Raw genomic sequence first — 15013 nt, forward strand, 5'->3', positions numbered from 1 at the left:
GAGGCGGATTCTCCTACCACCGGAAGACGTCTGATTTTTTGATTGGCTAGCCAGGACGTCTGTTAGGACGTGTTGCGCTTTTGGTGTGCACTCCGAGTGTGGGCGGCCCTGTGGGGGTGTGTGGCAGGGGTTTCCAGACCCGGGGCCAACATACCAGCCCCTTCCATCAGGGGTTCGGTTTAGGGTCGCCCCTGGCGGGCGGCTCTCGAATCTTGAAGAACAGCACGCGGACCCGGACCCTCCCGGGGCTGCGGAGGTCGGCAGGAAGATGGCGGCAGCGTCGGTCTCTGAGACTTCGGCTTCTCAGTTCTCGGTAAGAAGCGGTTGACGTTCGAATAGGCCCCGGGTCGGTCCTGGCGCCCCTTTGCTTTCTCTCACTCTTCAGAGCGCTCTCGGCCCAGAGTCTCACTCCATCTTGGGGAGCGGCGGGGGGCGCCTAGATCGCCCCTTGCTACCTCGGCGCCCACCGCTCCTATGTCAAGGTTGCACCCTTCCATTTAGACAGGCCGGGCCCGTCACTCCCGCCCCCCCCGCCGCCTCTTTTATCTTTCGGCCTAGCCGCCCAGGTGCCGAAAGTGGCCTGGACTCGCAGGGATGACTACCTACACCTTGGCGTGCGAGAACAGGGCTCCTGGGTCTCGTGGGTGTAACGGCCCCTCTTGGAAACTCTCCGAGACCAGGTGGGCGCTCTAGTCGGCTTAATGGGCAGCTGTTGAATTGTACGCAGTCTTGAGTGCTTCTGCTGATTCCTTTGCTTGCAGTGCCTCCCCCTCCCATCCTCCCAGTAACTTCGATCTGTGCTCATCCTACCTCGAGCGCGCGCGCTTCCCACCTCCCTCTATATTACGGTGACCTCAGTGTGTAGTAAATGCCCTTTTAGAGAGGCGACAAGGGGAGCCAATCTTAAATATTGTATTGGCCTCTACAAGAGCCACCAGCCTATCCAGTCACTGGTATTTTGTGGAATTGGAGCGGGACCTGCCGCATTGGGAATAGATAGGCAGTAAATGTGAATGTGAAGCAGCTCAAGCTGGAGCCATTAGCTCTTCACCTAGCAAATGCTGAGTGTCTGGCGTACTTTTAGGCTCTAGGATTACACGGATGAATAGGGGAGAACCCCTGCTCTGAAGGAGCAAAGCACTGAAGAGAAACTACACGTAATTAGATTATTACACAGTACAGTTTGATAAATGCCACCCTGCTAGAATAACCTAGGCGAGAGTGATTAGCAGTGCTTGGGTAGAGAAGGTGGAGCTAGCTGGGTGGTGAAGGAATCGGAAATGCTTGTCCCAGGAACAGAAAAGGAAGGAGAAAAACTCACCGCAGGCATTTTGGAATATGTGCCAAGACAAGAGGTGTTTTCAGAAAACTTGTAAAAATTTGAATTGAGCAGAGGTGGTGTGGAGGTAGAGTTCGGTTACATGAATTGTAAAAATAGGTTAAAATATGAAAAAAGAGAGATAGTGAGAGTAGAATATCAGGGTAATGTTGTCAAAGAAGTTAACGGGGAAAAGCTTAGGGGGACAGTAAAAGCAGAGTCACCCTGGTGAAAACACACTTTTCCTCAGTTTCAGCTTTTGGTGACTGTTGTTAAAATTTGTGTTAATGAGGCCAGAAGTGATCTTCAGAGTTTCAGCACAGTGGGGGTAGCAAGTTTGTAGAGTGGTCAGGGACGATTAAGAGGAAGGAAGGAAGGAAACAATTGGAGTTATCCAGGAATTAGATCAGTGAAAGGGAAGATAAAAGACGAGCTATTAGACTATTAAGAAATGTCATTAAGTAGATGGATGAGATGATATAGGAGTTGTGATTAATCAGATTTAATCAGGAGAAAAAATAATTAAACATAATTGGGAAAGGAGGGCTTTTCACCGCTCTCAAAACAGTACTTGGAGACTGAGCAAGGAAAGCTCCTATAAGTGTTGTTTTGAGCTGAACTCTGCCAAGGCCACCTAGCTGAGAGTGGTTACTGGGGTGTGGTCAACCCTTAGTCTTTAAGATACCCTGGACAGAAATCCTATAGAGTGTTTAATAGGAAAGCATATATATTTTTATATGCTAAGCTCAGCTTTAAGTGGATTCGAAATACTCAGAGTACACTAAGGATACCTAGGACCCTTTACAAATCAAAGTATAACTTTCTTAACTTTACCTGCTAAATCAAAATGTCTAATTTGGAAGTCACTATGTCTCAAAACAAAAATGACTAAATTTAACTTATCAGTGTATAAGAAATGGCCCTGCTTAGATACTTTAACTGTCCTGTCAGAAATAAGGCTGGCATTTCCAACAGAATTTAAAAAGCACTCCAGCTTAACAGATAGCCGATCATAAAATAAGGCAACGAAAGAAGACCTTTTAAAACTACAACATGAACTCAGAAGGCTACTCATAATGAGATTTCAGGGTTGTGAACATTAATTATTTCTATTGTATTTAACATTGATAAACCCAGCATAGGTATAGTAAATGGAAATGCTTTTAGGAGGCAAGGGTTTTCATCAGGTAGATTCACAAATAACAGTCTTTGGGAAGCAGGTGCAATGTAAATCTCAAATGTGAACAACATGGAAGTAGGTGATACTTTTGAATTGTTCTTGTAAGCATTCTTTCTCTGCAACAACAGCAAGAAGAGTAACAACTAGCAGCTAACATTTATTGAAAGATTGCTATGTATTAACCCACTAGTGGAGAGCCTCAGGAAAATAAGTATGATCAGGCATAATGATAATGAAAGTACAGGCAGCCTAGTGTTGAAACAGAATATCTTTCCTGTTTTTGTTTTAAATTTTCCCCGGTAACCATGGTCAACACTCTTAGGTCACTTTGGACTTAATTAATAAGCTAATTTCCTAATTGGTCTCCCTGGCTTTTTTGCCAGGCCCATTGACAAACCTGCTGTGTATTTCTCTTAAAAGTGATTTATGAATGTATCATAGATTTCATAACGTTAAATATATAAAGGATTTATTTTTGAGTATAATAAAATGAATACCTTCATGCCCCTTAGTGCATCTTCCTGCTTCTCTTTTACTCTCTTACACACACACACACACACACACACACACACACACACACACACACATTTTGAGATTATAATAATATATAATACTAGTATAGTACTATCCAGCAGGCATTTTAAATACTTTTTATATATTAACTCATTTAATCCTCATAATAATCTTATGAGGTTGGCCTTAGTATTTCCATTTTTAAATGAGCAAAATGAGGGACAAAGAGGTTAAGTCAAGGTGACACAACTAGTAAATGACAGAGCCTCTTCTATATTTCTGTATAGTGTAGTATCTTGATGGGCTTTGGGGTTTTTAGGGTTTGTTCATTTGTTTGCCAACTATTGTAAACAGTCCTGTTGTGATCATCTCTATATGTTTCACATGTGCAAAATTTTCTCTAGCGTGGCATTTCTCAGAGAGTGGTCTGAAGACCTTTGGGGGTCTACAGTGTCCTTCCTTATCCAGCCACTTTGTGGGAGACCAGATTCTTCATGTACATTAACCAAAACAGAGAGAATGCAGAAGCAAATAAAATCTAGCAGCCTTCTTTAAGCCAAGAGTTAAAGAGATTTGCAAAAAATGTAAAACAGTGCCACTCTTTTCATTAAATTTTTTGGATGACATAGTTATTTTTCATTCAAAAATTATATTTATGATAACATCATGGGTTTAATATTTTTAAATTAGTAAATATCTTTAAATTTTCTCTGTTTTAATTTTTCATGTGATAAATATCAATTGATATAACCCACATAAGCAAAAGCTTTTTGGGGTCTTCAGTAATTTTTAAGAGTGTAAGGGCGTCCTGAGACCAAAAAGTTTGAGGAGCAGCGATTTTTGAAACACAGGTTTGTACTGCGGGTTACAACTTAGTAATGGCTTGTAGTGTATGTTTAGAAACTTAGGACTGACTTTTTTGGTTTTTTTATTGAGGAGAGAGGAAATAGTTCAGTGAAATGCTGGGTCATAGAGTGTGTGCAACTTTGGCTTTATTTGGTAATGCTGAATTGTTTCCCAAAGTGATTGTACCAGTTTACGTTCCCATCAACAGTCCCCTTTAATCTATATCCTCTTTAACCCGTGGTGTTGTGTCATTTTTTTTTTTTTTTTTTTTTTGCTGAGAGATGAGTGTGAAGTGGTGTCCTGTTCTTATTCTTATTTGTGTTCTCTGATCATTGATGAAGATACACTTTTTTTTTCATAATTTTACTAGTCTTTTGTGTGTTTTGTTCTTGTTCTGTGAAATGCCTCTTAGTATCTTTTGCCTTTTTCAATTGGTTTGTCTTTTTTTTTTTTAACTGATTTATAGTCATTCTTTACGTATTCTGAGTCAACTATTAGGAGTCTTCTAATGCTCTTTGGCTTGTTTTTTTATGATATGTTTTGATTAGCAAGAGTTCTTTATTTTAATGTAATTCTTTCTAAATTCTTCCTTATAGCCAAGGCCTTAATGATATTCTATATTTTTCTCTACAGATTTTAAAGTTGGGGCCTATTGTCTTTTATTTGCTTGAAATTAATTTGTGTGCTTATGAGGTAGGGATGTTTTATTTATGATACGCATTTCAGCATTGTTTAAACTCATCCTTTCCTCAGTGGTTTACAGTTCCAGCTGTAAGTATATTAATTTCCATATGTGTATGAACATGTTACTGGGCTCTTTGTTCCACTGTTGTATTTTTCTATACTCGTTGTCTTAATGCTTTCCTTTTTTTTTTTTGGTCTGAGAGGCCAACTATCTTCCTTGTTCCTCAGAAGAAATGGTAGCTATTCTTGGTCCTCTGCTGTTCTTCAGTAGAAATTCTAGAATCTCGTATTGGAATTTTGATTGAAATTGATTTGAATTTCTAGTTCATTTTGGGAATAACTGATATCTTTAGGATATTGAGCTATCTGAACATGTTATTCCAGTTTTTTGGAGTAACATTTATTTGAACATTTTTCAGTAGAGTTTTATAGTTTCAGGTCTTGTATATTTATTAAATTTATTTCTAGTTACTTTATTTTTTATATGTTTTCATAAGTTGCATTTTCTAACTAGTATATAGAATTATTATTCATTATTGCATATTAATTTTACTCAGCAACTTTCCTAAACTCCAGTTCTAATAATTGAGGGTTCTTGGTATTCTCTGTTGAGACAGTCATAATAAGTGAAGTTTGGATTCTTCCTTTACAGTTTTAACATCTGTTATATCTTTTCATTATCTTAATGTGCAGGCTAGGAAATAACAGCACAACATTGACAAGAAGTTGTCTTGTAGATAATCTTTGCCTTGTTCCTGAATTTTAAAGGGATGTTTTAAATTTTGCACCATTAAATATGTTGCCATTTTTTTGGTAAATTTTCTAATTACCATAAGAAAAAAGTTATTTAATAATGGCTAGATATTAAATTTTATTGACTACTCTTTTGCATTTGTTGCTCATATGGATTTTCACTTTAATGGGATGGATTGCATCAAAAGATGTTCCTAATGTTCACACAGTTTTAGATTCCTGGAATAACCCCGCGTTGGTCATACTGCTTTATCTTTTCTATGTATTTGTGTATGGTCTGCTAAATGGTATTTAAATTTTTATGTACCTGATTTTTATTTCTTCCAGCTGTGTTGCACATTACATTTGAAAAGAAGGCAAGTAATAGTACATTTTTTATCATCCTTCACACTTAACACAGTGTCACACACAGAGACGTTTAATAAATATTTGAGGGGACTTCCTTGGTAGTCCAGTGGTAAAGAATCTGCCTTCCAATGCAGGGGACATGGGTTTGATCCCTGGTCGGGGAACTAAGATCCCACATGCTGTGGGGCAGCTGAGGCCACGCGCCACAACTGCTGAGCTCACGTGCCTCAAGGAGAGAGCCTGGGTGCCGCAGACTACGGAGCCCACACACCCTGGAGCCCATGCGCCAAACTAGAGAGAGAAAAAGAGAAAACCCGCACGCCACAGGTAGAGAGAAGCCCAGGCACCACAACGAAGAGCTTGCATGCCTCAATCAATCAATCAATAGTCTTTTTAAAATATAAATAAATAAATAAAAAATAAATATTTGAGTTATAAGTGTTCCTAAGTAGGATGTTTGCCCTAACAACTAAAGCTACCAGGAAAGAAAGTGGTCAGGTTAAACATTTTGCCTTTAATCCTGAAAGTTTTTCCTAGAATCATATCATTTTAGTCAGAAAAATATTTGGAAAGAGGACTGGATTAGGAGCTGGACTTGGGCTCCTTAGTAGCTGTGAAACCTGAAGCAAATGGTTTATGTTTTCTTAGCCTCTTTTTTCACCTACAAAATGGGGACAGTAATATTTGCTATGCTTGCTTCATAGGGTTCTTGTGATAATTAAAGGAGAATATGAGTGTGCTTAGAGAAAACAATGTGCTAACAAATCTAAGATACCATGTTCATTGTTCTGAAAATAAATCCAAGTATATTTTCCTGAACTATAAAGTGGAGATACTTTCTTACTTGCTTACTTGTCAGGAATGTTGTGAAGATCAACCCAGATAATGAAAGTGTAGGTTGTAAAGTGCAAGGTGAGTTTGAGGTTTATGGATTGTTTTTAGTATTAATATGAGAGAAGATAGCATAAACAGTATGCTTAAAGGATCCTTTGCCCTTCCATAGTTCTCAGGTACCATGATTGGATGCATATGGCATTGAAGACAGAAAATAATTCTCTCTTGAAATCTTCCATAATTCCAGATGACTTGTTATTTTTAGAAAGGGCTGTTTGCAAGGTTAGCTCTTCATTGGCATCTGTGAACTTGAGTGGTAAACAGTTTCCTACACAGATCTAGAACTTTAACATAAATCAGGAAAGAGTGGCTTATTGTGCTTAAACTGTTTATGCAAACAATGTTGAACACCTGTTTTCCTTCTGGGAGTCAGGAATATAACCAGCCTCAAATAAAAACCTTGGCCACTGAGTCTAAAGAGCTTCCTTAGTAGACGCCACTTGACACAGCTGTCTCTATTAGTTGCTCGAGGAATTAAGCACATCCTGTATGACTCTACCTGGAGAGGAATTTTCAAAGCTTGTGCCTGATCTCTTGTAGCTTCTCCCTTTTCTGATTTTGCTTTGTATCCTTTTGTTGTAAGAAATCATAGCTGTAAGTATAACTCTGTGCTGAGTTTTGTCAGTTCTTCAAGCAAATCATTGAACCCGAGGATGGTCTTGGGGACCCCTAACTCTAATGGTGACAATATTTGGAACCTTCCCAAAATTCAAGTTCCGAAATACCAGCCAAGAACTAACCTTGCAGGCAGACCTTGAGTCTGCGATGTTAACTCTTTCTACACAGCCTCCCTATGACATTTGTGCTATTATTTGGTACAAAAGAAACCAAAAGCTTTTGTCTTCTAAGAGATTATAGTAACTTTATTGAATAGGATTATTCAGTTTTATAAGCATTATGCAGTTTTCCTGTTTTGTAACATATTTATATAATTAATTCGTTCAACAGATTTATTAAACATATTTATTGTCTTTTTGGAACTTAAACCCTTAATGGGGTGACTGTATTCTTCCAACATGCAATTTTTCCATGCCAACTGGGTGTCCTACAATTCAATTCTGACACTACCTAGAGATAGTGCAAACACCACAGGTTAAGACACTAGGTCCCACAAGACTGCCCCCATTTCAGTTGCCACCTGCAAGTCCCAGATGCCCCCAAGGAAGCTGTACTTCTGCCCAGCCAACGGTAGATTAAGGAGTTCTGACTCTTCCCCCGCCACGTTCAGTAATTTGCTACAGTGACTCACAGAACTCAGGAAAACGCTACACTTACAATTAAAACTTTTATTAAACTTTTTCTTATAAAGAATACAACTCCAGAACCACCAAATGGAAGAGACCCACAGGGTAAGATGTAAAGGGACTTCCATGACCAATCTGGACACTCCTGGGACCTCATTGAACAAAGAGTTTTTTAGGGAGGTTTCATTATGTGGGTAGGATTGACTAAATCATTAGCCATTGGTGAGTGAGCTCAATCTCTAGCCCCTCTTCTTCTCTTGAGGGCACGGGGTGGGACTGAAATTTCTAACCCTCTAATCGCCTGGTAGGTTTTTCTGGCTATCTGCGCTCATCCTAAAGCTATCCAGGGCCCCCACTATTACCATAACAAAGACACTCCTATCACTAAAAATTCTGAGAGTTTTTAAACCTCTTTCAGGGACAAAAACTAAATATATTTTTAATTTTTCCACAGGGCATAGAGATGATAAATATATCAGGTAGAAATAGTGTTTCTTAAAAGGGTAAGGAGATAGAGTGACAAAAGGTGCTACTTTAGATAGGGTAGTCAGGGAAAACCTCACTGACAAACTTTTGAGTAGATAACTGAGTAGTGGGAGGAAGGGAGCATTCCAGGCAGAGTAAATATAGCAAATGAGAACAGTGTACTGTGCATTTTAGAAATCCAAAAGTTGGTCAGTATGGCTGGAAAATATGGGGGTGGGGTGGAGAGAGACTGGTAAGGGATGAGGTCAGGGTTAGCCTGGGATCAGTTAATGTGGGATCATGGTAAGAATTTTGGTTTTTATTCTGGGATGGAAAGCCATTGGAAGGTTCTGATTAGGGGCATTACTTGAATTATTAAAGAATCATAACACCTACTGTTTGGAGAACAGACTGGGGGACCTCGACAGAAGTGGTTAGGAGGCTATTATGGTAGTCCAGACAAAAAGATCACAGTGGTGTCAAGCAGGGAATTAGTGGAATTGATGAGAAGTTGAAGACTTTCTGTATATATGGTAAAGACAGAGACCCAGCCAGGTATACTGAAAGATTGGATGTGAGATGTGTATGAGAAATGACTCGTGCAAGGGTTTTGGCCTGAGCAGCTGGGTAGGTGGTGGTGCCAATTATTGTGGTATGCTTTGAGGAGTTGGTTTGGGAAATAGATTCAAGAATTTGGTTATAGACATGTTAAGTTTGGGGTCCTCATATTGACATCCAAGTGGAGACAGCGAGTAGGAAGGTTGATTTGAATATAGAATTTCAAGAGGGAGAGCTATATATAACATATTTAAACTTGAAAGTTATCAGCAGATAGAGGCTTTTTGAAAGCCCTGAGAGTTGATGAGATCATCAAAGGTATCCATGTAGATGAAGACAAGAGGAGGAAGGACTAAGCTTTAGGGAACCTCCAGCATTTAGAAAGAGGAAGGAGAGAGAGCCCAGGAGATTCTGAGGGAGACGCCTGGGTGTTAGAAGGAAAATCCGATTGTGGTGTTCCATCCACTGAAGGAAGTATTGGGATGAAGTGATCTGCTGTATCACATGCTTCTGGGAGGTCACTGAGTTCAGCCCTGTAAAAGTCACTGGTGAACTTGAAGAGCTGTTTCTCTGAATTGGTGAGGATTGAAGTCTGGAGGGGATTAAAAGGGAAGGTGATTAAGAAGTGACAGCAATTACAAACAAGTATTTTGAGGGACTTTGTTATAAAAGCTGAGAAATGAGACAGGAGCTGGAGAGGAGTCCCTAAAGTTCAGAAAAGTCTGTCTTTCCTTCCTTCCTCACCTCCCTCCGCTTTCTCTGTTCCCTGCTGTCTCTTCCCTCCCTTCCTTTCCTCCTTCCTTTCTCTCCTTTCTCCCTTCCTCCCTCCCTCTTTCTCTCCCTTTCTTTCCTTCCCTCCCTTCCTTTCTTTCCAAATGGCAGTGTGCAAGGTCTAGTAGGGAGGGAGAAATAGATGGCATCTGGAGGGATACCATGTCCTTTAGAAAGGACAACGAAGACTGAGTAGGTAAGTGGAGATAGGTCTATTATACAAAGCTCATTCCCTGTGTTGTGTGTGTGAGAATAGATGCAAGTAGGTTTGTGGGTTCTCTTTTGAAAGCTAGTTAATTTTTCAGTTAATCACATAGAATATGATTGCCCTGATTCTACTGGAGGTCAGGTTGGTGTGACAACTCACTATTTTCTTATTATCTTTAGTTGTTTACCTAGTACTTTATCATCTTAACCATTTTTAAATGTACAGTTCAGTAGTATTAAACATATTCACATTGTTTTGAAACAGATCTCCAGAACTTTTTCATCTTGCAAAACGGAAACTCTATTAAACAACTCCCCTTTGCAACCTCCCCCCAGCCCCTGGTAACCACCATATTTCTACTTTGTTTCTATGAATTTAACTACTTTACCTCGTGTAAGTGGAATCATAAAATATTTGTCTTTTTGTGACAGGCTTATTTCACTAAGCATAATATCCTCAAGGTTCATCCATTATGTAGCACATGGTGGGATTTCCCTCCTTTTTAAGGCTGAATAATATCATATGTAGGTACCACATTTTATCCTCTACAATTTTTAATAGACACTATGTGTACTTAATTGAGTTATCAGTTTCTTATTTCTTGGTTTAATTTTATTTCAAAATAGTTCTTGTAAATAATTTTTATAAAGCCATTTTGTTTTCTTTCTTCCTTTTGCTTTGGGTTGATTTATGTATTGTTCCTGTTCTTTGCTTCAGATTTCTGGCAGCAAATGAGGACATTGATCCAAAACATTTATAGTTAACAATGGCTTTCATTGCTTAAACCCTGACATTCAAAATGAGGTGACTGACTTAGAAAATGGAATATATTTAGAATTACTGTTCAAAAAAAAGTCTCATTATAACTTGCATTTTTATATTAAGACTTTTCTTAATTTGTCAACTGGCCCAAGCAGTATTTTGATGATGTATACGTAACAAATTTTGTTGAAAGACAAATATTGAACTGTTCATTTTACGAGAGCTAGCAGGCAATGAATTTAGCAAAGATGGTTTGTTCTTATTTCTTGATTGGGTGTTTTGTTTTTTTTTCTTTTGGGTTTTGGTAAATTATTTATGCATAATCCTTCTGTTAATATCTGTGCAGTGTTTGCTAATACTAATACAATTCCTTTTGAAAATCATAAGTGAATTTGCTCATGGTTTATGTTCATAGATATGTTAAATGCTCCCTAACCATTGTTCTTTGAATGGTAGTTGTTAAATGATAGGATTCTAGTAGGTTGTATGGAGACATGAGGTACTCTGTGAAGAACAATATTTAAAGTTAAGCTATATGGTTGATTATGCATGGTGTTTTGCAAGAGCTTTGGCAGTATTATATATTTTAAGAATTGAAAAACACCCTATTTTCTAGCCACCTCCAAAACTTGATGTCAGTTTTCCCAAAAGTTGAAAAAATGCCAACTATTAGTCCTTGTTGCATGTGAACACACGTTTCACAGTAGAGTAGCATGGATTTAAGTACTGCTTTTGAGACTTACCTCCTACCCTTTCCAAGCTCTTTTAGTTTTCACAGCCATAGTGTATGTTTTGTATTTGCTTTCTTAAATCAACTGGAAAATTGCATGGTTTTTAACATGGAAATATAGTCTTCAATTTTTAATAAGATTTAGATACAATATGGTTTTTGATGGCGTTTTATTCCAGGAGGCGGTTTACTGTATTGTAAATATTCATTGTTCCTTTTTAGTTTTCTGGACACAGGTTATTCTGGTACTTTATAGTCAGATATATTCTGGTACTATTCTGGTATATATTCTGGTACTATATAGTTCCCCAAAGGTAAGAGTTGAGAACCTAGTTTACTGTGGCTATTTGAATAAGAAAAATGGATGTCTGAGAGTTTTGAGCAGCTAGCAGTCATATCTTCCACCTGAGCTTTTCCCACTCTAGGTCTTTCTACCAAAAGGAAGTCACCTACAAAAAGCAAAACAGTTAGCATCCCCTGCACTGAAAATTATCATGTGGAATGTAATCCCAAATTGAACAGTATGACAAATGCAGAATGGTGTATGTGTGGAAATAAAGTTTTATATTTATGTGTTCGATAAGCTTTAATGTTTTCTAATGGCTTCTTCCTTTTTTCCCCCTAAATGTAAAATTTTTGAGACAAGGAATATGCCTTATTTTCTTTCTATATACCCCAGAGTTTTGGACATTTGATAGATACTCAGGAATTGTGTAGTTGATTGGGGAAAGATTAATTTAGTCATTTTCTAGCAGTTTCTGATACTGTAAAAAGATAATATTTACTTTTCTGAATATATATCTTACGGTACATATTTTTAAAATAAACTATATTAATAAATTAGACTAATTAATTTATTTTATAATAAACTAATTAATTAAACTATACTCACAATATTCATTGTGAGTACCATATTTAAGTATCTCTGCAGCATTTGTATTCAAGTTGTGTGAACATTATTTCCTTTTTATAGTATTTGGCATATGGCTACATTTAGACATATGAAATGCTTTAAAAGTTTTATTATTTTCAAGTAATGATTGAATTCTGTTGTGTTTGGTCAATGGACTTTAGTTTTTGCCTCCATCAGTGGAACATATGTATATATACACATGCTATTTGTGGTTTAAAATTTTGAAAGGTAATTTCTGTATTTTTATTTTTCAGAACATCTTAGCAGAACCATCAAAGTCTAATGGAAATATGGGTCACGATTGCTCATCTTCATATGTAATATATCCACCTGATAAGCCTTTCCTTAATAGTGATCTGCGACGTTCCCCAAATAAGCCTACATTTGCCTATCCAGAAAGCAACAGCAGAGGTAATAGAGCCTAACAAAATGGAGGTTTCTTTTGTGTGTTTATTCACTGCTTAAAAACTCTTAATTGTGTCTTCCGTTTATTGTAAAATTAGAGGAGGAGAGTATACTTCCCCCTTCCTGTTTTTAATTTTTTTTTTTTTTGGCAGTACACGGGCCTCCCACTGCTGTGGCCTCTCCCATTGTGGAGCACAGGCTCCGGACGCGCAGGCTCAGCGGCCATGGCTCACGGGCCCAGCCGCTCCGCGGCATGTGGGATCTTCCCAGACCGGGGCACGAACCCGTGTCCCCTGCATCGGCAGGCGGACTCTCAACCACTGTGCCGCCAGGGAAGCCCCCCCTTCCTGTTTTTAACCTCCTCAAAATATAATGCCTTTCTTTTGTTCCTTGATTATTAGACATCATCATCCACCTGATCATCAAGACTATGTAACTTTGAGTCATCTAGGACTGTTCTGTCATTTCCAGCATCACTCAGGAACCAAGACTTGTGTTTTGCTTCTGAAATATCCCCAAAACTTACAGGTTTTCTCTGTCTCTTCATTCTCATTGGTTTGGTTCAGGCTCTCATCATCTATTGCATAGATAATTGTAATACACTTTTAACCAATTTCTCTGCCTTGGTCTCCCTCTCATCCCCAGTTAACAACATTGCTGCCATTTGCTGTTACTCATCTCTCCCACTGTAAAGAAAAGTTTCAGCACCTCTCCATGGCTTAAATAATGAAGTCTTAGATTTTCTATAACTTAGGCTCTACCTGCTTTACCAGCTTCATCCCTAGCCACTCTTCCATTCTTCCTTACCCACACATCCTTTGCTTTGGCTGCTTTGAAATATAGTTGTTCCTGAAACTTGCCATCTGTATTAGTTTTCTTGCTGCCTTAACAAATTACTACAAACTTCACAGTCTTAAATAACCAAAATGTATTATCTGTAGGACTAGCAGGGTACTCTATTTAGGCTCCTGAAATCACAGTGTTGACTGGACTGCATTCCTTACTGGAGAGTCTAGGAAAGAACCTGTTGCTAACTCATTCAGATTCTTGGCCAAATTCAGTTCCCTGTGGTTGTAGAACTGAGGTTCCATTGTCTTGCCGACCTTCAGTCAGCACCAGTCTTTGCTCCTAGAATCTGTCTGCATTCTCGTGCTTTTCTTATGGTCCCCTACAGGAATGGTGGGTCATGTCTCTCTCATGCTTCAAATTTCTCTGACTTCTCCCACTGCTTCTTTCTAATTACAGCCAGAGAAAATTGTCAGCTTTTAAGGGTTCATGTATTTTAGTTAGATTGAGCCCAGTCAAATAATCAGATATAATTTCCCTATCTGTAAGGTCCATAGCTTTAATTACATCTCCCAAAATGCTTTTTACCATATAACAGGTTTTCAGGGATTCTAGGATTAGGACATAGGCATCTTTGAGTGTCTGTTTTGCCTACCACACCAGCCACGGTGAAAATTATACTCTTTTCTCTAAAGCCTGGATTGTATATTATTTCTTCATAGCAGTCTTCTTTTCTACCAGCTTCCTCAACACATACCTCTCTTCGCTGTCTTCAGATGTCTCTTCTGAACTCTCTTGGTCCTTTGGTCATACCTCATAGCCTTTACTTTTTTGTCTGGGGCGAGGGGTGGTGGTTTCTGTGTCTATCCATCCTATACTGAAAGTAGGTATCATTGGATTGATAGAAACGCTGTAAAAGTATAATGGATCATAATGATTATCTTGGGGCATTGCTACACAGTTCATAACACCATGTTCTGAAGGAATAAAAGAAGCTTATTTACTGTCTTCCACATTATTTGTTCTCGTTTACTTTCTTCTTCCTCTCCTTTTTTCTGCCCTTTCTCATTTTCCTGAAAACCACAAATTACTCACAGGCAGAATTTAGCTTTATTGCTAACACACTAGGTTAAACACTTGCTAACCTTTGCTTTGTGAATAAATCTGCCCCATTTAATTTTTCTTATTCATGGATTCTTTAGTAATTTGCTTTTCTCTGAACTTTAAAAAAAGTCTTTAGATCGACGTAAAGATCAACGTAAAGATCAAAACTAGATGAAAAATCGTGATAGGATTAGTATCTAATTCTTAGACCTTATGTTCCTGCTAGAACTCTTGCATGTTTTTGTGTGTGCTTATTTTTTTAAAAGAAATCATTACTAAAATTTAACTGATTTTTGCTCCACTGTGGGCTTCAGTTATTTGTGTTTTGCTTTTTTAACCTATGTTGTTTGAAAGTTACACAACTTTTGTTATTTTTCTGAATTGCCAGTCTTTAGCTGCTGTATTCTGATGAGTAGCACTTTATCAATTGTTTTATTAACCGTTAAATTAATCAGTATTTTCTTTATCATCATCTTTGAGATACAGTATCTTATGAATAAGATATTTCTAGTTAGTAAATTGAGTATCACC

At 38.2% G+C, this 15013-nt stretch overlaps 1 protein-coding gene across 3 annotated transcripts in view; it reads left to right on the plus strand.

Moving 5' to 3' along the window:
• The first annotated feature begins 33 nt into the window (after positions 1–33).
• Positions 34–15013, plus strand: part of CEP57 (centrosomal protein 57) — a 46910-nt gene continuing 31930 nt past the window's right edge. Inside the window, exons 1-2 of one of the 3 annotated variants that reach the window (XR_009564948.2) lie at positions 34–313; positions 12442–12598. Coding sequence is in view for 2 of the 3 variants with exons in the window: in XM_030883725.3 (XP_030739585.1) it covers positions 269–313; positions 12442–12598 (202 nt within the window). In the remaining variant the exon portion in view is untranslated. The remainder of the gene's footprint in view (positions 314–12441; positions 12599–15013) is intronic. The other 2 variants (XM_030883725.3, XM_030883723.3) reach the window with 2 other exon arrangements.

This window comes from Globicephala melas, chromosome 8, assembly GCF_963455315.2.
Source record: "Globicephala melas chromosome 8, mGloMel1.2, whole genome shotgun sequence".
NCBI lineage: Eukaryota > Metazoa > Chordata > Mammalia > Artiodactyla > Delphinidae > Globicephala > Globicephala melas.